The 22,822-nt window shown below is 48.9% G+C and overlaps 1 protein-coding gene across 1 annotated transcript in view; it reads right to left on the bottom strand.

Annotated features, from left to right (window-relative positions):
* Window positions 1-22,822, bottom strand: part of DYNC1H1 (dynein cytoplasmic 1 heavy chain 1) — a 67,799-nt gene that overhangs the window by 2,396 nt on the left and 42,581 nt on the right. The window contains exons 40-73 of the mRNA XM_055303672.1: window positions 22,634-22,755; window positions 21,821-21,986; window positions 21,035-21,198; window positions 18,432-18,561; window positions 15,494-15,627; window positions 14,923-15,037; window positions 14,660-14,821; window positions 14,363-14,577; window positions 14,056-14,260; window positions 12,814-12,987; window positions 12,585-12,704; window positions 12,272-12,392; window positions 11,122-11,317; window positions 10,535-10,652; window positions 10,232-10,447; window positions 9,356-9,568; window positions 9,092-9,219; window positions 7,263-7,416; window positions 6,688-6,834; window positions 6,440-6,590; window positions 6,037-6,290; window positions 5,820-5,954; window positions 5,636-5,730; window positions 5,303-5,477; window positions 5,065-5,140; window positions 4,179-4,339; window positions 3,888-3,999; window positions 3,725-3,785; window positions 3,512-3,635; window positions 3,248-3,361; window positions 2,229-2,399; window positions 1,852-2,069; window positions 1,655-1,758; window positions 39-250 (exon numbers count right to left, since the gene is read on the bottom strand). Of these exons, the coding sequence (XP_055159647.1) occupies window positions 39-250; window positions 1,655-1,758; window positions 1,852-2,069; window positions 2,229-2,399; window positions 3,248-3,361; window positions 3,512-3,635; window positions 3,725-3,785; window positions 3,888-3,999; window positions 4,179-4,339; window positions 5,065-5,140; window positions 5,303-5,477; window positions 5,636-5,730; window positions 5,820-5,954; window positions 6,037-6,290; window positions 6,440-6,590; window positions 6,688-6,834; window positions 7,263-7,416; window positions 9,092-9,219; window positions 9,356-9,568; window positions 10,232-10,447; window positions 10,535-10,652; window positions 11,122-11,317; window positions 12,272-12,392; window positions 12,585-12,704; window positions 12,814-12,987; window positions 14,056-14,260; window positions 14,363-14,577; window positions 14,660-14,821; window positions 14,923-15,037; window positions 15,494-15,627; window positions 18,432-18,561; window positions 21,035-21,198; window positions 21,821-21,986; window positions 22,634-22,755 (5,163 nt within the window). The remainder of the gene's footprint in view (window positions 1-38; window positions 251-1,654; window positions 1,759-1,851; window positions 2,070-2,228; window positions 2,400-3,247; window positions 3,362-3,511; window positions 3,636-3,724; window positions 3,786-3,887; window positions 4,000-4,178; window positions 4,340-5,064; window positions 5,141-5,302; window positions 5,478-5,635; window positions 5,731-5,819; window positions 5,955-6,036; window positions 6,291-6,439; window positions 6,591-6,687; window positions 6,835-7,262; window positions 7,417-9,091; window positions 9,220-9,355; window positions 9,569-10,231; window positions 10,448-10,534; window positions 10,653-11,121; window positions 11,318-12,271; window positions 12,393-12,584; window positions 12,705-12,813; window positions 12,988-14,055; window positions 14,261-14,362; window positions 14,578-14,659; window positions 14,822-14,922; window positions 15,038-15,493; window positions 15,628-18,431; window positions 18,562-21,034; window positions 21,199-21,820; window positions 21,987-22,633; window positions 22,756-22,822) is intronic.

Consider the following 22,822-nt stretch of genomic DNA (forward strand, 5'->3'; position numbering starts at 1 on the left):
AGGGACACCCAGGCACACCCCTGCCCACTCTTGGCCACCTTGATGTTCTCCACCGTCCGCTTGAGGTGGCTCAGCGTCTGTGGGATGAGGTGCAGCCAATTGGACGCGGTGGTGTGCAGGGTCCGCATCCAGGCAGGACGCCCGTCGGACGTGGAGTCGGTCCTTGCCTTCTTCTCGGTCTCTGCGTAGGCTAGGTCGTCTTCATCCTCCAGCATCTGCATCTTCAGCATCTTGCTGATCATGTCCACACCTGGGCCACATCCCCACCAGAGACACAAGGAGGGAGGGGGCATGGGCAGGAGAACAGAGAAAAAAAGGACTTGAGTGTGCAAGCCATGTAACGTGTCACCCACATGGTACCAAGTGGGGACGTGTGTTTGAAGCAGAAAGCAGGCCGGGCCAGAAAGTGAGGTGGTGGAGACAGAGGAAAACTGAGACCAGACTGAGCCTATTGGGACTGAGCCAACAGTCTGAGCGCAAAGATGAGTGAGGCTGATTCCAAATTCACGTGAATGCGCCAGCGCTGTTGTAGAGGGCTGTGCTCTGGGGCAGGCCAGGCTCCAGCCAGGGGGCCACTGCGCTGTTAACTCCACGGGTCCTGGGCTGCCCACGCCCACCACTCTGCCTCAAACAGCCCCCAGCACAGGCCTTCATGTTGCTCTAGGGTGGACCGAGTGTGACGTCCCTGGCAGAGTGCTGGTGTGATGGTGGCAGCTCATTAGTATTGAGCAGCCTGATGCAGGCAGTTGGCTGCTAATAGAACAGAGTGGGGCACAAGCCCTACAAACCATTTGCCTGGTGTGAGGGCCAAGCTGGGGTCACAGCAGGTACTGCCAGTGTTAAGACCCTATGTGATCTCAGTACTGGCTCCTGCCCAACCCTGGACCTGCCGGAACCTGCCCTGCACCTAGGCCTTCAACTCACAATGGTTGGCCAGCCCAGTTTCTCGTCCTGGTGGCCTATGGGGCCACGGCCGCCTCACAGAGGGCAGTCTGGCATGCATTTTAGGGTGTCCTCAGCGAGCGCTGTAACTAAGGATTCTCATGCAGAGCTGAATGGAACTGTCCTATCAAGTAGCTGTACGAGTTTGGGTGAATCATGAGTCTTTCTGAGCCTGTTTCCCATGAAGAGAAGTCTGGGTTAGATCAGTGGTTTGCAAGCTCACGGACACAGCCGCTGCCAGGAGGGCCTATTGGAGCAGATGGCTGGGCTCTCCTTTGGACTCAGGAGGTCTGACCCTGGCCCCAAGAACGTGCACTTTAGTTCCAACGAGGCTGATGCTGCTGGACTGGGGACCACCCTCTGAAAACTGCATTAGGTTATTTTTTGAATAGTCTTGAAAAAGAAAAGTATAAGGAAAAACATTTTAAAGAAGTATTCTAATAAACTGAGGGTTTCAAAACCTCACGTAATATACTTTTCATCTTCAAAAAGTAAATGAAGTGAAATTATGTGAATTATGTCACACCTGGAAACTGACACGTAATTTTCAGACCTTAGTGACCTGAGCCTAAACTGCAGAAGAGACACCAGCTGGAACTGTTTCCCCGCCGCTGGGTGGGGAGGGCTGGGGGAAGGAAGGCGACTTCCCACAGTGGAGTTGTTCAGAGGCAAGGGAGGGGCTCCCAGGGCGCCGGGTGAGTGGGGTACCCACCCTGGGTGGTGAGCAGGACTCTCTCGGCGTTGTTGGGCAGGCCTAGCCAGGAGGGCGTCTGGGTGTCGGGGAGCAGCTCCACCCACTGCACAAACTCCTCTCGCCTGGAAAAGCAGCACATTTGGAAATGCCATTAGGCATGACGCTGGAAAGTGGCTGGCATGGCAAAGGTCTAGGTCACGGGGGCGGGCTCCTACCTGATGCCGTCTGGCATCTGAATGTCTTTGTGTCCATCGACTTTGCAGGCCAGCTTAAATTCACTGTCGAAACTCTTTGTTGTGAACAGACGCTCCAGGAAGGTGTTGAGCAGACGCTGATCGAACTCGTTGTCCACTCGGCCACCGTAGATGGACTGAGCCATCAAGGTCTTCAGTGCGGACCACGGGATCTTATCCGGGGAGATGTTTTGCCTCCCCTGTGTGAGGAAAGCTGGGACTGTGGGGGCAGGCCGCAGGGGCACCAGCACACCCTGGCTTCACACCCTCATCACATAGGAGGACCCCCACTGTCTGCCGCAACCGTGAATACTTCTGAGCATTCCCCTCCCACCTCTGACTCAGCAGCCTGCACTTGCCTTTGCCGTGTCATCCAGCCACGTGTCCACCGTGTCGCAGGCCGAGCGCAGGTCAGACTCTCCAAATTCATACTTCTTTGACCACCCCAGGGGTGCGTATCGTAAGCGTTCTTGGATGATCGCGTGGAACCAGGCCAGCAGGAAGTACAAGCGAGCACGCTCGTTGGGAGACTGGGTGGGGAAGGTTATGAAGGATGGAGTCCCCAGAAAGCAGCACCTTTTCTAGCTGATGCAACGGGGCCACTCCCCCGTCAAAGTTTTAAGAAGAGCTTCCTACTAGCCTGAGCTATGAACACCAGGACTTCGGATGCAGCACATTAATACTAATACTGTTGCCAGAAATTAAGTGCCAATTTTCCTATTAATAAAGATATCACCTAATGACACTGTGATCAATTATTTAGCCACAATAAATGATACAGGAAGGGATCCCTGGGTGGCTCAGCGCTTTAGCGCCTGCCTTTGGCCCAGGGCGTGATCTTGGAGTCCCGGGATCGAGTCCCACATCGGGCTCCCAGCATGTGTCCCCTCTGCCTGTGTCTCTGCCTCTATCTCTCTCTCTCAAATAAATGAATAAATTAATTTTAAAAAAAAGATATAGGAAACAAATTTTCTGAAATTGTCAGAAAAGGCAGATTATGGCACAAAATAAAATTGTACTGAAGGATCTCTGTCTTCCTGCCCAAGATCCTTGGGGGTGTGGACCATGTTTGGGAGCACAGGATTGCCTGACATCGACCCCAGATATCTGAGATATCTGAGCTCCGGCTAGAGCCCCACTGGAGGCGTCTGCTCACCCGGGAGCCTGACCGTCACATCCTTGCAACCAAACACCGTGTACATTTCTCTTTCAACTTTTTCACAGCAAGGGAATTTTGCCTGAAGTTAAGCAGTAAAATCTCCAGCACGGTTAGCCACTCTGGTGTTTCTGAGAGGTGTGGAGATCTGCTTCTGAACTCAGCAATGGGACTCGGTGTCTCGGATTATCCCAACAGTGTGCCAGGAGAAAGCAACTTTACCTTGCATATCCGTGAGACAGGGATGCTGCTGAATGTCCTCAGCATGTTGGCCTTCACCCCCGGGGGTGGCTCAAACACGAAGATGCGGCCCGCTCGGAGCAGGTTCACAGGCACCTAAGGCAGACATGGCCCCCGTCACCATTCTGGCTCACTTGCACTTTAGCTCAACCACACACACACACACACACACACACACGCACACACAGGCGTTTAGAACAGAAAGAGGTCACACGAGCACTCACAGTACACGCATGAGGCACGCACCTTGGGGTTGATCTCCATGGTAAGAAAGAGTCGGAAGCAGGCGTGTGGCTGCAGGGAATGTAGCTTCTTCTCTAGCTGCATCAGCCACCCTGGGGCCAGGTGGACATTCTTCAGCATCACCCACCTACAAGGGGAGAGAGAGTGACAGCCACACTTTAGGTTTCCGGTCAGAATTCTTGGAAACTAAGGCTTTCTGAAATAAAATACGCCTACCTGCCCGATTTCACGGCTGTATTTATTGCTTTATCTGCTTGGTTGAAGCCTTCTGCTGAGCCTGGTATCAGAAAGCTTAGTGTCAGCATAGCAGGCTTAGACCTCAGTGTCCACCATGAATTCCGAGGGGCCTCAGCCGGTAAAACTGATCAAGTATCCTTACCGATCGCAATTGAAGTGATCTGTGTGTTCTGTTCAGCTGCAAGGTCTTCGACGTGACCACTGGCATCATACCCAGGCACAGAACACATCAGGACGGGAGTATTTGGCTTTACCTATAGACGAAGAGGTCAGAACTAAGAGAGCATCCCACTGGACGGTGTGCATCTGTTGAGGGGAGAGCCCTGCAGGGCTGGCCAAGTGGGAGTCTGCAGCGGGTGTGGCCCTATGAGGAGATGGTGGCGGGGAGTTGGAGCAGGTATGTAGCTAAGCCTCTAGGGAGCCAAAGCCATACCTCAGTGTCCACGATGTGGGTCAGGTCGAGCGGCTGTTCCATGATGGACATGAAGGACTCCCCGAGGTTTGTGGAAACGAACATGTGGGCCATGGCCAGCAAGCGGTCAGGGCGGAAAGCCTGAATCAAGAGCAGGCGGTGGATGGCGTGCCCGATGGGTGCTGAAACAACATGGGAAGGGTTGCGGGGGTGGGCATGGCACAGATTCTGAGTTACCCCAGCTAGGACTGGTTTCGCTACAAGCCTCTGCTTGGCAAATGATCTGTGTACAAGAGTCAGCTCAAATGACACCTCAGAAATGACACTGCCCTTTCTGGTCCTCTCTGCCCCAAGGACTGCCACCACCTCCCGTCTTCAGTGGACACACCCATGACAGCACCTACAGTGTGGGCCTCTTTGTGGCTACTGTGGTGGTTACCAGTTTTACTTACTTATTTATTTAATTTACTTACTTACTTACTTATTTATTTACTTACTTATTTATTTTGTTGTTGTTACCAGTTTTAAATGACTCCACCCACACCTGTTCATTGCAGGTCAAACACCTAAAGGTTCTTAGCCACGTCTAGAGAAGATGCTAGCAATCGCCAGCCTCACCCTGCTGAGCTGCAGCCCCACCTAAGCTGGCTGGCACAGAGCCTTGGGGACCACACTCAGAACAAGTCAATCTCTCCCTTCACGTTGGGCAAGGGCCTTCCTTTCTAGGCCTCTCTTGGTCTTCAAGCATGAGCTGGAAGAGGCATTAGGATCTGATTTTAACCCTGAGATTCTTATTTCAGGAACTGGCGACTTTTTTGGAAATGTCCCTTCACACTCAAGCAGCAAAGCCCAATTTTACATTTGGGTCCAGAATGAAAACACAGGGGAGGCCCTGATGTGGGCTTACTTGAGGGGGCTTCTTCACTCCAGAGGTAAGGGACTGTCTGCTCTGGGGAGCTGCTGTCCAACCAGATGCCAAATTGCTGTGGAGACATGAAAGAAAGCGTCACCATGGAGCAGAGCCCATTTTCATGGGCAGAGAAGTTGAGATCAATCTATCAGATGGCTGATGTGAGTACACAACACACACAATTCCTTACTGCTCATTTCCTGGAAAGAGGCCAGGAAGTGTTCAGAAAACTCACCTCATCAGCCTGAACCTTTGCAATCAGATCTTTGAATGCAGGGAGACAGCTCAACCTCACAACCGCCTCAGCCTGCTCCACGGTCAGGCCCTGGATCTTGGGTGTGGAGCCAGCACTCAGGACGATCTCCTTCCCTCTTAAGAAGTGCTGGAATTCGGCATCGTAGGTGGGCTCCCTGGGAAGGGGGCAATAGGTTAGCGAGGGTCTCAGATTCATTTCTGCCTCCACTAGAAGAGTTTTCCCCCTTCTTTAAGCTCTCATAAAATGCTAGTAGGCAACCCACAAAATGATGACGCTCTGCAGGGGCAAGTGTGGTAGGGCGGCCGACCTTACCCGATGGTGCCCTTCAGTTTGATTCTGGCCAGCAGCATGGCGAAGGTGATGTGGTCCTGGTGCAGCATGCCCCTGGCCACCCGGTTGAATGCCACCTGGAGGTAAGGGCAGGCAATGCTGCTGTCCCCGGAGAACCACCTCCCAGCTTCCCTCCCTGGAGACAGACAAGTGCTGGGTGCTCTACCTGGAAGAGATCCTTTGTTATGATGGAGAGGCGCTGCGTGTGGTCAGTGATGCCCTTGAGGTTTGGGTTCTCATACAGGACGTTGTGATAAATGTCCAGGAAAAACTGGAGGGAGTACTGGTAGAGGAAGTGGATCTGGAAGGGAGAGGGGGATGGCCGTTAGCTGGGAGAGCAGAGGGCAGCATGTGGTCCTGCAGCAGGGGGCTCCTGTGGTCACCTGCTTCAGAGATTCCATGGTGAAGTAGATGCTGCTGCAGGCGGTGGACAGCGGCAGGTACTGCTGCGACACGGTCTCCACCTCCTGCATGACGATGTCTGTCTCCTCCACCTTCCTCGTCACCTCAGCAGCCTCTCTCTTGAGGTTCTCCAGAGTCGTGATGATAGTGTCATCATCCAGAATGCGCCCCTTCACCTCATTCAGGGCTTGCAGCAGGGACTTCTCCAGCTGACGCAGGCGTAGCTGGAATTCCCCTAAAAGATCACAGCATCCCGAGTTCACTAGCACTTACGCTCTTTGAGAAGAAGAGGTTGCCTGAACAAACCTGACGTGCTCTAGTCTCTTCAAAGTGCACCCCTGACCTGCCCCAAAACTCCTGAAGCTACGGACCCAGGAAACACACCTTGAAGTTTAAGAAGGTCGGAGCGCTTTTCATCCACGTCAGGCCTTTCTGCTTTAAGGACTTCATTCAGACACTGGCTCTGTAAACTGCTACGGGTGACCGTGAAGTTGACAAATGTGACCCGGGAACACAAGTCTGGTGGGAACTCCACCTGCCAAAAGGAGTAACAGAACAGTCCACTTTGTCACCTGAGCTGTGACACCAAGTGCCACACCAACTGTGTATCTGCGGTGTATCTCGTTCCTTACGGTTGGATCGCGGGTGGACAGGAAGATGACAAATGACGGTGACAAGTCTATATCCTGGTCGCCGAGGGTGATCAGCACTCTCCCCCCTGTTCGCCGAACCTCGCGGTTCAATACTGGATTCAGCACTGGGTCATAGCTCTCCACGTCCTATGTAGCACATGGGAAGTTTAACCATCAGGGCTCTGCAGTATTTAATTTCACCCAAATAACAGTGCATTGACGCCACCCTCCTGCTCCAGATAAATGCACCTCAGAAGCTACCTACCCGTGTGAATCTGCATCGGCCAGTACGGTAGGCACGGGCCACCTGTGGGCCCTTAATTAAAACACTCAGTTCCTTAGTCACACTGGCTACACACGTGTCCACCACACTGGGCAGCACAGATCAGAGAACATTTCTATCACTGCAAAAGTTCCAGTGGATTGTGATGACCGAGATCAAGCAAATACTGTTTTGTTGGACTGACTTTTTACAGACCTTTGACATCAAACAAAGTCTTACAAAGTTCAAAAAGTACCACTGTTTAGATCCCATACTTCAGTTTTATGTCCTATCAACCGTCGGATGCACACACCTGCACCAGAAGGGGGTTCCCAAACCTCAGCGCGCTCTCCAAGTTCTTCCGGAAGGCATCGTCCAAGAAGCTGGTGCGCGTGATCTTGCGGTCCTTGTACTCATTCATGATGAATTCTGTGGCCTGGCCAGACGGGTCGATGATCAGCGGGTACCTGAAGGTGAGGCAACAATAGAGCAGGTTCAAGGAGCCCTGACAAAGACGATGGGAATGCCATACCCACTGCTCCAGTGCGGTCTCCAGTCTCCCATGAAGACAAACAGGACAAATGGTTGATGCTAAACCCATCTTTTTGAAGCTCTTCTTTAAGGAGCTAACAAAGTCACAGACTCTCTGGAGCAGGGCTATAAAGTTTCTCTTCTCGCGGGGACACAGGTTCTTGTCTCAGCATTCAGTACATGCTTTTCTGCAGATGCTGAGCACGCTACACTAGAATTACTGTTCTATGTGTTCCTGACCTTCTAGACCCTTCAGGAACTCAGGTGTCAGCAACCATGCTGCAGCAGCACCCACGGCTCATGGGCAGAAAGGGTTTAAACCACCAGGGACCCTGACAAATGGCAGATGCAACTTAGTTCTCACAAGGAGCCTGTGAGAAGGTACTGTCAGCATCAGCACATCTCTTTTATGAACAAACAGGATGGGATACTAAGAGGCTATGGCAGGGTGCCCAGGGTCACATTGCCAATTAAAAAACTTTTTAAAAAAACATGTACTGCACATACACGTGCTTGCATAAAACTTAGAAGCTATGAAAGGGCAGATAGTGGGAAAAACCACCCCCTTCTCCTGTATTTGGTCGCCAGTTTCTGGTCTGTGTACTTGGGAAAAGATCCAGGTATTTACAGACACACGTAAATGTGTGTGAGTGGAGTGGGTGTGGGTGCGTGTGTCCACAGGGGGGCCACACTCGCCCTCACATGGCACTTGCCCCCATTGCTCACTGCCTGCTGGAGTGGCCCTCTGCACGCACACTGTATGAGTGGCCTGGTCTACAAGGACCCCAGCCTCCCACTCCTGATATACATAGTGATGTGTGAACCAGCTGCCACGAGGAGCACCACAGGTGCTTTCAGTGTGCTGTTGGTCACATGTGCAGGCTACTGTTGAATAAGTACCTAGGAGTGTGTATTTTTCACTGAGATGAACACAGCCCTGTATAGACCATGAGCATGGGTCGATGATCTCATCAGCACCATCTGGCAAGACATGGAGCCTGAGGGTTTGCTCCCAAAATAAATCACACCCACAAGTCTTCATCCTCTTTGTGTTCCTGGGACAGTGATACACATCAAGGGCTCGAGGATTTGAAGATTCTGAGATAAAAACACCAAGGATGTCTGTGTGTGAGAGCTGCCGCAGAGGCAGCTCGAGCTCCCGAGGGCCAGGGGCCCCGTATGTGGGATGAGCCCTGAGGACCCCCTGAGCCAGTGTTAAGCCTGCCGTCCCTCCAGTCATCCTCCACTTCTGACTCTGGCTTCTTAAGCCATAAACCAGATACCAGTTTCCCCTTTAAATCTTTTCGGCTAAGTATTTTCAGTTATAATATTTGGAGAGGGTCTGTTTCACTGTCCACTGATCCTCAGCCCTGCCAATCAGCTATGAAAGGTTACATGAGAAAGGTTCCTTACAGAACAATTCAGACGGTCAGAAGTGAGGATCATGTGCACCCCACCATCAGAGAGGGGCGCTGAGCCTGCCTGCACCATTTGCCTACTTCCAGGTTTCTATTCATTTCCTCAAAGATGTGTTTTGAAAAAACAAACAAAAGAACGGGACCACTGCACATAGAAACTTTTAAGCTGCTCTCTCTCTGAGCGAGTCCGTACCTGTTGAACCGCTTCAGCATGATGGCATTCTCTGTACACAGGTCATCCGCAGGTAAGGAGCTGGCTTGCCAGCGGAGACGCTCGTCAGCATTGGAGAGGTACTCCGTCCGTGCGATGTCTGTACGGAACTGAAAGGTGAGGGAAGTTACCCTTCCTTTTCAGAACTACAGGTGCGTGATTTCAAGCCAGGACTCGAACAGGTGAGTGAACACCAGTCTGGCCCACGCCTTTAACACCTGTTTGGAATTCCCTGTGGACACTTACCTGGATGTTGGCTTGCTGCAAGTGGTGGGACCAAGTGGTGAACAAGTTTTGGCGCATCTGCTGGTCAAAGTAACCCGCATAGGCAATGAACGCCGCTGACAAGAGGCAGTCCCCAGCAATAGTGGACATCTGGTTTTTGAAAGTCTCACTTGTTTTTTCCCATCGTTCACGTTCAGCAGACAAACTCTTCAGGAGAGCAGTACTCCGGTTTACCTAAAGGGAAAATCAAACAGGATTTATACCATAAAGTGAAAATCTGTTCTTCCACAGGGCTCTGGGTGGGCTAGAGACAGAAACAGACTCTAGTTGTTCACAGTCCCAGAGGATATGGGACCCAGCTCCCCGACGACTGAGGAACCTAAGCAGGGTGTGAGGGGGTGCAAAGAAGCAAGGGTCAGCCTTGAGATGTACAAGGGAGCGGAGATAGGGCAAGAAGAGGGCCTGGAGTGGAAGGTTGGCCAGAGGGAAGAAACACTGCTGGCAGAAGAGGAGAATATTCTGCGAATTCAGGAGGAGTATGGGCTTGGTGATAGACACAGCAGTGGACATGAGGCCTGGACAGACAACCAGGCCTTTGGTGACTCCACTGAAATAGAGGCGGGCAAACAGCCAGGCTGGGGACTGGTGTGGAGAGGGGGCTCACTGGCTGCAGATCGCCTCCTGGTATCCACCTGTCCTAATCAATGCCACTCAGAAAATACTCAGGGAAGCCAGCACGACCGGTCAGACACAAAAAAGCTAGCTGGCGGAGATGAATGTGGGGCACACACATGAGAATGTGCGTTAAGCCCTAGGAGCACCTCGTGTTAAACCCCACAAAGACAGAATTAGAGGGGAGTCAGCAGTAAAATGGCACATGTTTGATGACAATCTTACTTTTGCTTCAACGGCAGCCAGGTCTGCTTTGATGGCCTGGGCCTCTGAGATGAGGACGGCGTACTCTTCCTTGTAGCGGGCGATGCTGGCTTCCAGGTCCCGGATCATCTGCTCTACCTCATTGGCCTTCTGCTGGTTGTCCTTGGCGTCATCCTCCAGCTTCTGCAGCTCATTGCGTAGGGGCTCCACTCGCTTTAACATGTCGGCATAGTTAAGCTGAGGAAGACAAATGGTAGTTATCCTTCACAAGTGACTGGCCTGGCAGTGGCTTTTCAAACAGGAGCTCCCGGTTACACTGGCTACCTGTGCAATTGCCCATTTCACCATTGGCCCACAGGCCAGGGATGCCCGGTTCACAATCTCGTAGTTGTAGCTTGGGTTGGACATGTAGTTTTTCTTCATCTTCTCTCTTATGGCATCACTGCAAAAAAGGAATTGTAGTTCTAAGCATATGTAGAGTGAATGTAGCAGAGTTTTTAGGAACCCAAAATGTGAAGGCTGGTTCCCATCCACTGCCCACACAACCAGACCCACCCATGTTCCATGTAACAGTGGCAACTGCTGCCAGGAAGGCCTCTGACCCTCCTGCCCCCACCCTCCCCTGACGTGAGGCAGTGTCTGACATCAGCTGTGTGGTGTGGAGGCGCTCGCAAGTATTTGTGGGGATGGGGTAGGATTCGGCTCACAGCGGTCAAGGAATCAGAACATTACTGCCAGGGATGGGAAGAAGAAATCTGACTACTACTTTGAAGGAACCAGCCTGAAAGGCATTAACCTAATGGATGCCGCCTCCTAGTGTACGTCAGGCCACAGTGACAGGGCCACACAATAGCAGGAAAACCTCCCGACACCTGAGCACTGTCTTCTACATCCTTCCTGGCAACGCTCACCTGATCTCCTCTGCAGAGAAGTTGACGATGGTGGGGATGAAGTTTTCCCTCATGATGATGGAGCGGATCTGCTTCCAGTCTGTGGTGCTCTCTCCCAGCAGCAGGCAGATGGACTCGAGTGCCAGCTTCACGGCAGCGGGAGGGTTGGCCATGGACCGCACCTCTACCAGGTGCTGCTTCTTGATCGATTTCACCGCTGAGCACAGGGGCAGCAGAAGAGGTAGGGGTGGGAAGGTGACAGAGTGAGCACAGTGAGGGGGCTGCGGCACAGCAGAGCTGTGGCTCTGATGAGGAAGGGGCCACTGCTCAGAAGGTCCAAGTGACCAAGACTTTCTATCTTTAAACCCCCTGGAACGGTGTTAAGTAGCTGACCTTTTAAATAATTATGAAGAGCTTGCTGTACTGACCCCACACTAAACATTCTGGATACAGCAAGATGCTGCTTTCAGGAATGTCTCATAGGACCCCATTAGCTTATTTACCTCCATAAACTTAAATGATTCAAATATTTTAATACTTTCTCAGTGGTTACTCGAAGTGAGAACTCTATTAAGTTCCCATCTAAATCTGACTCTCAAGGAAAATCTAGTTTGGACAGCGTGTGTCACTTTCTCCCGTCCTATAGTAGGGGACTTCATGTCTGAAACAAATGCCAGCAGGCCACGAGGGAGCACAGGTCAGGGGCCCGCTCGGTTGCTGCTACAGCGTCCTGCAGGTGCCTGGTGGAGGAAGAACGGAGGCCAGCACTATCAGCGCATAAGTTTGTGGTCGCCAGCCTGGCCAGGGCACACTCGGGCCACACGCAAGCTTCAGGGCATTTCTGGTGACATTCAAGTCAGGAATTTGTAATAGCACATTCACGTAATTATCACTGGATCTTAAAAACAAAAACATGTATCCACATAAACCTTATGTTGTCAGCTGTCTCTCCTAAGAAGAGTTCTACTCCGGTGAAAGCAAAGCAGCATTACAAGAACTTTGCTTTATGAGATGAAGACAATCTCCAAAAAAAAAAAAAAAAAAAAAAAAAAAGACAATCTCCAACGTTCAGGAAGGCCTTTGGGTATTTACCATGCTCAGCCAACTCTCCACAGCACCACGGATGGAGCACCCTTTCTAAAAAGCCAGACCTCCGACAGCACTGACGTACCATTCTGGGCCTCAATGACAGCAGGCTCCACCTTGTCCAGATCTTCTTTGACACTCATTTGTTTGTCTGCTATCACTTCCTGCTGCTTATGCAGCTGTTCCTGAATTTCTTGGCTCATCACCTAAAACGGAAGAAGGGCTTGGCTGCAGTACTGGTTACTTTGCTAGTGACTCCTAAACGACACTCCTGACCTCCCCGGGACACTGCCGCCCCAACCCATCAAACCCTGAAGACCACTCAGACTACACTTCCTGCTCTCCCCACAGACTGCCAGCGGGGGCCCAGTGGGCGAAGGCTCCTGAGACACACATACCTTCTTTTTCTCTGCCTCCTGCTGGTCTTTCACCATCTTCTTCAGCTTGTCGTTTGCGGCCGCGTTCTTTACCTCCAGCTCTTGGCTCTTTATCCTCAGATCACGCCGGAGCTCTTCCACCTGAGGGACAGACGCCATGTTAGGAAAACAGAATCGTGCAGAAATTACCTGGAAAGGGGTCCTCATACCAGTCCCCTGCCCGTGAGTGAAACGAACCCCTGGGAGGTACCTGGTCAACCGTTTCTTTGATTTTTCTGAGCCCAACATTCAAATGCATCTGCTGCTCCTCCAGCTCGCTCCGCTTCTCATGGAATAGGTTGGCGTAATGGTTAATGAAGTCCAGGTAGTGGCGGGGTGTGATGGCCATCGTCCTGCCCCCTCGCTTTGCCAGCCGAGCGTTAGCCTTTTAGAAAACAGATAAATCTTTTCACTCTTCGGGACGTTCTCCATGATTTAACCTCCAAAAGCTAACTGCTCTGCCTACAGGGATGCCCAGTGATTTGGTGCACGGATGCAGCCCTCAGAAGTCACAACTGAGCTGGGCTCTCAGCTCAGCCTCCTACGAGATCTCAGGGAGCCCCTGAGACCCCTAAGCTTTCCCAAACTTCCCTGCAACACAGAGGTAACCTCGGTGACCTCACACACGTACTCCGTGTGAACAGGCTCTACAGCTGGAGTCGTGTGTGCTCTATCTCTTGCCTCCTGCTTATTTCCCATGGACACCAACATAAGAGATGGCACCAGGACAAGGGCAAGTGGCACAGCTGTGTGACCAGCTGCTCTGGCCCCTCAGGCTCACATAAGGCAGGACACCAACAAGGGAAGCCAGGGCCAGGCCACATTCTGGAGGCAATGGAGATCTGCAGGTGCGGCAAGGAAGTGATCAACGGGACACCCACAGACTCACAGCGGTTTTTACAAAGCCTTTTCAGATGGGAGATTGGACTCTTCCATGATAAGGAGTCTAAAGCCAGGGTCTCCAAACCCTGGCCAATGAGCCAAATCCTGCCACTGCATGTTTTCTGCACACGAAGCACTAGTGCACACAGCCCTACCCATGTGTACATATGCAGGCTGTGGAGGCTTTGTGTACCAAGGCAGGGCTGAGTAGTTAAGAGACCCTCCTGGTCCACAAAGCCTAAAACATGAACGCTCTGGCCTTTTCCAGGAAAAGCTTGCTGACCTCTGATCTGAATGGAGAATCAGCACCCTCCCCAACACACACTGGCAGTGAGATAACAAAAGCAGAGAGGAACGTTTTACAGAGGCAGAAGCCATAAGGCAGTGAAGGTCAATGACCCCAGAAGGTGCAGCCTGGTAACGAGGAGGAGTCACCGCTGACAGAGGTAAGAACAGGCAATGGCACTGTGCATAATACCAGGTACCCTATGGTCTCTTCTTCATTGGTTTACTTTTATGTTAGCAGGATGTTTAGTTTTTTTTTTCCCCATGACCTCAAAATGGAACCAACCTGGTGAAGAGTCTGATGAACAAATACACAGCTATTTACAATAGCTTCCCGATGTGATGGTGGCTGTGGAAGTTTGTCATACACAACTGGCATGTAATCAGGCACAATGTAATTTGGCTTCTCCAGGTCCATTTTACTTGTGAATTCTTTGCCCACTTGATATAGTGCTTCAGTGGACCAGTCCCCAAACCAATTCAACACACACCTGAAAAAGATGCCCATGTCTCAAATAGCTCCCAAGAGCAGGGTTTGCCCCTTGGGAAGAAATTGGCTCTTGTGAACCAGAGCTGAGCAAACATCAGCATACCTGTTGAAAAGTGCTGGGGAAGTGGCTGCGCGGTCCTTGAGCCCCTCTGAGGATGGGTTCATGGTGAAAACAACATGAAGGTTGCGGATGACCTGGCTGGTGAACCATTTGTAGAGTTCCTCATGCGAGTCCAGCATCAAGCCCTCCTTCTGGGCCCCCTCTTTACATTGGGTCATCAGGGTGGCATACTCATCTCCTTCGAAGAGGCCAGGAACCTAGCCAATGAGAGCATTACTACTAACTGATCCTTTTAACCTGCTGCCACTAATACACAACACAGTGTAATGTGGCACTTACTTCCCCATTGGCCAGAAGGGTATTCATTCGCTCCAGGAATCCAGAATCTAATACGTTGGATTCATCCATTATAAATGCTATCTTTTCATTCTTACAGCCAGAACGTCTCAACACCGTGCGAAGATCTTCATCAAAGTCTTCCCCTGTATACTTTCTATGCACCTACAGAAGCAGTTGGCAGGTTAGGTCCATTCTCATTCAAGGAGCCATGTGCAGGAATCAGGAGTTGGTTACTGGGATTAAGAAGTGTCAACTAGACCCACCTTAATCTGGTACACGCTCAAACCATTCATCCAGGCCACAAAGCGGGACAGGGTGGTTTTTCCCGCTCCACTGACACCAATCAGAAGCAAGTGGCCTTGAGGTTGGCGGAATATTCTGAAACATCAGAAAAGATACATTTCAAGGCTTTTATGCTCTGTTCCCCCTTTGACACTTAGGTCCTAAGCTTTTTCAGGAGTTAACCTACAACATTTTTAATGTGTTTATCTTGTATGTTAAACAGTTGTTGAGCAATCTGCTATCTGCTAGGTCTGGAGGAGGTGCAAAGATCACTAGGACATGGTCCTGTCCTCCAGATAATCAGATGGCAAGAGGCAGACAGACCCGATTCTACCAAGAGTTTTCAATCACGGTAGGAACAGACTGCTAGCAGGAGCCAAGTAAGTGCTGCACAATAGACAAGTATGGGGCAAAGAAGCTGGACTTAGAAGGGGGGATGGTCACTTTGCAGAGGAGTTGGAGCTCCAAGGTCAGCTGGGAGGCCTGGCAGGATCCCCACCACTGTATTTAACAGCAGCTTAGGCAGTCGTGAGGCTGCAACAACAAACTCACCGGTCAATCCTGAGCACGTGGTCTAACACTTCATTAAAGAGGACCAAGGGGACGTCAAGTTCTTCTTCATAGAAGACTTTCAGCCGAGCTTTGACATAATCTCTTAGTTCTTCCTGGTCTACTGGGATGTAATCCTGGAGAAAAAAAGGTAAGACCCAAATTGCTAAGAAGACATTACCTTCGTTATTACACCAATTATATTTTCATATGCTCAGATGTGCCTGGCTGGCTCAGTCGGTACAATGTGAGACTCTTGATCTCAGAGTTGTGAGTTTAAGACACACATTGGGCGTGGAGCGTACTTAAAAAAAAAAAAATTTCCATGTACTAAGAAACTATTTTAAAAATGCAACAAAAGAGGAGTGCCTGGCTGGTTCAGTCACTGGAGCATGCAACTCTTGATAATAGGATTGTGAGTTCGAGCTCCATGTTGAGTGTAGGGATTATTTAAAAATAAAATCTTTAAGGACACCCTGGGTGGCTCAGCGACTAAGTGCCTTTAGCTTAGGCTTAGGGCACGATCCCAGGGTCCTGGGATCGAGTTCCGCATCAGGCTTCCTGCAGGAAGCCTGCTTCTCCCTCTGCAGGTCTCTCATGAATAAATAAATAAAATCTTCAAAAAAAAAAAATCCTTAAAAAATGTTACAAAAGAAGGTATCATTTATAACATAACAACAAAAGCTTAAATTAATTAGGACTGAATCTAGAACCATGGAAAATATTTGTTTTTTTTTTTTTTTAAGATTTATTTATTTACTTAAAGATTTTATTTATTTATTCATGAGAGACACACACAGGCAGAGGGAGAAGCAGGCTCCACGCAGGGAGCCCGACATGGGACTGGACCCCGGGTCTCCAGGATCACACCCCAGGCTGAAGGTGGTGCTAAACCGCTAAGCCACCAGGGCTTCTCTTAAAGATTTTATTTTTTCATTCATGAGAGGCAGAGAGAGAGAGAAAGAGAGAGAGGCGCAGAGACACAGGCAGAGGGAGAAGCAGGCTCCATGCAGGGAGCCCGACATGGGACTTGATCCCGGGCCTCCAGGATCAGGCCCCGGGTCAAAAGCAGCGCTAAACTGCTGAGCCACCCGGGCTGCCCCCATGGAAAATATTTGTAGAGAAAGATTTCTTTCTTTCTCTAAACTTCACTGAAAGACCTCACAGAAGGACCTAAATAAATGAAGACAGAGACCACCCTGCAGAGAAAAGCAAACTACTGTAAAAATGTCAGTTCCATCCAAATTGAAAGAGAAAGTCAATGTAGTCCTGGCCTCAATCTCAAGGGTGGACAGTAGTGGTGGTTTTAGCACAACATGACTAGAAGAAAGTGCCAAGGATGGTCAAGATGTCCATAAGGGTCCTATCAGGGTTATGCTATCAGGGCCATGCAGTCTGAGCACAGGGAGTGACAATCAGTAGAACAGTAGAGAGCCTCTAAAATAGACCTGTGCATGCAGAGAACCCATAATGACCCAGAGATGCTGCCAAGTAGAGGATTATCCAACCAACAGTGCTGGGTCCAGTGTTAGGACAATGGACACTCCCCAGGAAAAACTGAAAATGGACTTGTAGCTCACTCCACATATATACACAATCATCAATAGATCATGGTGTTTTTTTTTTTTTTTTTAAGATTTTATTTATTCATGAGAGGCACAGAGAGAGAGAGGCAGAGACACAGGCAGAGAGAGAAGCAGGTTCCATGCAGGGAGCCTGATGTGGGACTCGATCCTGGGAGTCCAGGATCACGCCCTGAGCCAAAGGCAGAGGCTCAACCACTGAGCCACCCAGGGATCTCCTGGATCATGGGTTTAAGTAACAAGGCGTTAACATCATTTGCTCTTCAAAAGACACCATAAGGACAGTGATAGATGAACCACTGGGAGAAGATGGTGCCTATAAATGAAAAGGATTAGAATCTAGAGTCCAGAAATAAACAGAAAATTCCAGCAGCACCAAACCTATCTTGCTATTTTTTGCTTCCATGCAGCCATCTGCCTAGCATGTCCTTCCTGACGAAGGTGTACAAACCCCTTTAAGACCCAATGTCAGAGAGAAAAAAAAAAAGTCCCAATGCCAGGGATGCCTAGGTGGCTCAGTGGTTGAGCGTCTACCTTTGGCCCAGGCATGATGCTGGGGTCCCCGGATCAAGTCCTACATCGGGCTCCCCGCAGGGAGCCTGCTTCTCCCTCTGCCTATGTCTCTGCCTCTCTCTCTTTCTCTCTGTTTCTCTCATGAATAAATAACATCTTTTAAAAAAACCCAAAAAACAAACAAAAACCCAAAAGACCCAATGTCAGGGTTAGCTCCACCGAGATCTCTACCCAGACAGAGCTGTTTCCATCTGTCTCTCCTGTTGGACTGGGAGCTCCCTACAGCAAATCTTCACTCATCCATGTGTCCACACTACCTACCGAATGAAATGCATATCAAAACAACAACTTACTAAAACATCCTACTGTCTTTTGGAAAAAGGACAGCTCACAGCTATTCTAGAAATGTCAACTTTATTTAGTATAATAGTATATAAAGCATTTTCACAAAAATCATTTATAATTAGCTCATTTTTAAAAGGGGAAAGATTTATATGATCGAAAGAGAAACCAGAGCATTAGCTCATTTTTATAGTGTAAGGAAAGTGAAAGCAAAGAGAAAGACTCCTTCTGCTACAAACACATGGAAGCCATGACCCCTGCTGGCTGGAATGGCGTGGCTCTTCTATCAACCACCTCATGGGAGTAAGAAACACAGCTGGTCAGACAGCCCCAGCCACACTCCTGGGATTATCTGCCCTAAATCATCAGCAAATATGTAGCGCATTGTGCCTATAACCAATGCTTCACACTTACTGGGTGCTTCAGGAAAAAGTTTTGATTAGAAGAAAATTCTTACTAAAATGAAAGGAGGAAGTATATCTGAAATGACATATATTTGTTACCTTTGACAACCAGTTGCTGTACAAGATGGGCCGGCTCATCGCCTTCTCTTTGTCTATGTTGGGAAAGTGCTTCAGAGCAACCATATCGATGTTCTCATCCGTCCAGCGCCTTTCCTCATCCTCCACCAGTCTAATGGAAGAAAAGTGACATGCGTATCAGGCCAGAGACCATGGTGAGAAAACACCAGGTTTTGGTGGGCTGGGCTGACTCCAAGGGGTAGAATTAGCTTTTACCAGGAATTTTCATTTTCTACAAATGGAAAAACTTAAGAATCTGAATTCTGGATAGCTTAAACAATCCAAGATTTTGATATTAAATATAAAACTCCTCAAAAATATGGCACCGCTACATGTAAAAAAAATTCCTCTGGGGGCACCTGACATCTCAGTTGGTAGAGTGAGGGACTCTTTATTTGAGGTCATGAGTGCAAGCTCCATGTTGGGTATACAGATTACTTAAAAAAAACAAAAGCAAAGACAAAAGTCAAAAAAATTCCTCTAGAACATTTAATTACATTGATTTTTAAAATAATAACATGAGGGGCACCTGGGTGGTTCAATCAGTTGGGTTTCTGCCTTCACCTCAGGTCATGATTTCAGGGTCCTGGGATTGAGCACTGCATCGGAAGTCGGCTTCTCCCTCTACCTCTGCCCCTCTCCCTGCTCATACACATGCTCTCTCTCTCAAATAAAAATAAAATGATGATAGGAATCTAGTTTCTAAGCTTGCCTACTGTTAAGTTCCCAATATCCTGGGGGCAATAAGAGGACAAGGATGGGGAACTGCAGGACACACTACAGTGCTGGAGACACAGGGCTTGTAAAGAAAACTATGAAGCAAGCAGGTGAGACTGAACCTGTCCTTGTGGATTTGGGGGGTCGGGGGTGGGGACACCTTCTGAGAAGCTGAATATGTGATACACTCAGCAGGCTACCAGGAACAGGTCTGGTGAAGGCAGGTCATGTAGTTACTATAGCCAATCAGAATTTACAAGTACCACTGCCATTGCTGTGTTTTAATGAAAACAAAATTTTGTCTTTGGTATTTTGGGAAATTTGTAAAAATTATAGCTCAAATTTTTTCACTACTAATAAAGAGTGTTAGTTTTTAGTTGTTAGTTAAAAAAAAAAAAAGCTAGTAAGTTCCTTGCTCTGCCTTGCTTTGCTCATCTGGTACACTGGGCTCTTAGGGCAGCTGTGCAAAACTCAAGTACTCCAAAGACCCTGATCTGAAAGCCAGAGATCTATAACGAAGCAACGTTCTGGGACTCCTTAAAAGCATGGGTGAGAAAAGCTGCCTGGAGGCAGGACTCACTGGTCCAAAGGTATAGCTGCCAAACATGTAACTACTTCTCGGTGTGGAGGGAGCCACTGGCCTTGGGTTCTCCCAGGGGACTGACTGTTAACTGAATGCTACCAACCACAAGCATCCAGGACAGTGAGTGGCCAGAGGGACTGTGTCCTCTGCATATGGCCACCTCACACTTACCCTGGGGGTGAGGGGACCTGCCCTGCCATCAAAGGCCTGCTCTCCTGCACTGTTCTGAGTAACCCAGTTCACAGGCAGAACATTTCCCCCAAATAATTTGGGCAGGAAACTGTGGTGCTGCATTAAATAGTAGATATATTATGATTTACTGCTTAGAAATTTAGAGTCAAAGCAACACAAATTTGACTTTTCCTCACCAGCTTAAAATGAACCTAAAAGTCTATGAAGCCTAAAATATGTAAAATTAAAAATACAAAAACAAAACAAAACAAAAAGACAGAGTAGGAGCTGGGAAAATTAAGATTTTACTGTCAAACAAAGGTTGTACTAAACTCTAAAGAATGTAAGAAGTTGGTTATGGCTAAAGGATATCAATAATTTTCAAGATTCCTCAAGAGGTAAAGACTCAACTCTTCACTGGCATTTCCTGGGACTCAAACCACAAAGCCTTCCACCATCTATACTGATCATGATCAGCTCTTTCCCTAAGTATGGGTGACTTCGCTAGAAAAATTCAGAATCTACAAAGGGAACACCTGAGACAAGTGGCCCACAGGTAAAGAGAAAACCAAAGTCCTAGGGACAGAGCTATAAACCCTCTGAGGAGAGTAAAGATCGATGGTAAGGAGTGGTGATTATGGCACTGTATACTAGGGGGTTGTTAGAAGGCATTTAACTATGGGTTGTTGTTGTTTTTAAAGTAATCTTTACACCCAAAGTGGAGCTCAAACTCATGACCTCAAAGATCAAGATTTGCATGCTTCACTGACTAAATGAGCCAGGTGCCCGTAGAAGGCATTTAAATTTGTCAAAAAACTCTAGCTCTGACAAGATTATGCAGCGCCCACTTGACAGCTGCAGAGGTTAATGAAGTACCCTGCCCTACACCACTGAGTAAGCAGTGGTGGGCAGTCCCTGCACCCTGAGACCTGACACGCTGGGGGTGGCTGTGCTTGGTGCCCAGACACAGGGCCACCCTCGCTGCTTCTGTTCCCTTCTACCAGCAGCAGAACCTGCCTCAAATCTGAAAGGCCAGCTTTGCACAGACCCTAACTCAGAGGATGGTAAGAGTCTGAGTAGTGGAGCATGGAGCTAACCTCATCCTCAGCTTTACCTGTCTTGGAAGAGACGGAGGGCTTCGTGTGCCCAAATCCGAATGAGGCCTTCCACAGGTAGAGTCTCCAGAGGTCTCAGGGCCTCGAAAATTCCTCGTACCCACCTCGTCATCTCACGGGGTGAGTAGATATAGTGGGGCTGTGTGTCCTGAGTGAATCTTTCCTGTGGGTTCAGAAAAGCGAAGGTATGCGTAAATACCTTAAGACATGAAAGGTGGGTAAAGGGTCAAATGCTGTGTAAGATTTTTATATTGAAAATGAACAGCCTAAGCCCTGGAATATTTAAGGATGAATTAATAGATAATGTTGGAACAACTGGACAACTATCCAGAACAAAGTTCTATCCAAGTTGTTCACTTTTATACTGAAATTAATTATATTTAAAGGAACGACGAAACATTCTTCAGAAAATACTTTAAAAAATGTAATTCCTGAATTCAAGGAAAGCAGGATTTCAAAAGCAGAAACAAAAAAAAAGATATTCGATGACATTAAAAATTCTGCAAAAAAAGTTGCAGTTCTACAAAATTAAAAGCAAACTAAAAACCAGGAAAAATGTCTGCACAATGGGACAGGCAAGCACTCAAAGCAGTAGGAGGAGCATGACACTGTACCCAAGGGCAGACAGGCAGCTCTTTCTTGTGTCCTCAGGAAGGCTTACAAAGACAGACTAGTCACAACCATGAGAACCACGTCTTTTTACCCAGCAGGCAAAGATCTTTTTCACTAAAGCTTTTTTTAACAGTGTTCTTCAGTGACCAAAGGAGCCGAGAAGCCCCAAGTACCTGAGACATGGTATAGAACTCCACCATTGCAGCGGTGAGTGGCTCGGCGTACGTTCGCAGGGATGGGATAAGCCTCAGCATGGCCCGGTTGAAGGTGCCGTAGATCTGTGTCAGGGAGGCAGGTCCCGGGTAATCCACATACACAACAGGAACGTGACGCAAGAATCTGCACGAGGATAGCTGGCTCAGCCACTCCAGGGAGGGAGCAGGGAGCCTGAGTGGACAGCAGCCCTGTCCCAAGCTGCTTCCCAATCTACCCATAGGCTTCATGTCAGAGTTAAGAGAGATCATAAACCGCTTAGGCCTGGGTCTGACATGTAACAGTAGAGGCAAAAAACTTTAAAAAGAACCTAGCAAAGATGGGAAAATGATTCAGGGACGTGTGGGTGGCTCAGTGGTTGAGCGTCTGCCTTTGGCTCAAGGTGTGATCCCGGGGTCCTGGGATCGAGTCCTACATTGGGCTCCCCACAGTGAGCCTGCTTCTCCCTCTGCCTACATCTCTGCCTCTGTGTATCTCATGAATAAATAAATAAAATCTTAAAAAAAAAAAAAAAAAAAAAAGGAAAATGAGGTTTATTCAGCCCCATCCTGGCCCTACAGACAGGTCTGTGGCAGTCAGCTCGTTACTGCCCAGAGTCCGTGCCTTTATTTTCAAGTGTGTTTTCCTAGTATTGTAGCACAGGGACCTTATGATAAGCAATATTTTGTTACCTTTCTATAATTAAAACTAGATTTTTGTTGTATTATATTTAAAACATATCCTGGAATAGGTATGTGTGTGAGGCCAATGCAGTCTATGGAGCTGTGTGTTACCTGTGGGACAGGGGCTTTCTGCCAGGATCGGTGGGTGGATTACAAGCCCCGACAAACTGGATTCTCTCCAGCTTCACCCATGTTTGATCTGAGGTTCGGTAAAAGCCTCCATGCTCCACCATCTGAGGAAAAATGGGAGTGTTGGCATATTAGGAGCAAATGTGAACGAGGGCAGTGGGGGCCTGTGGG

Source organism: Nyctereutes procyonoides, unplaced genomic scaffold, assembly GCF_905146905.1.
Source record: "Nyctereutes procyonoides isolate TBG_1078 unplaced genomic scaffold, NYPRO_anot_genome, whole genome shotgun sequence".
In the NCBI taxonomy this organism is placed as follows: domain Eukaryota; kingdom Metazoa; phylum Chordata; class Mammalia; order Carnivora; family Canidae; genus Nyctereutes; species Nyctereutes procyonoides.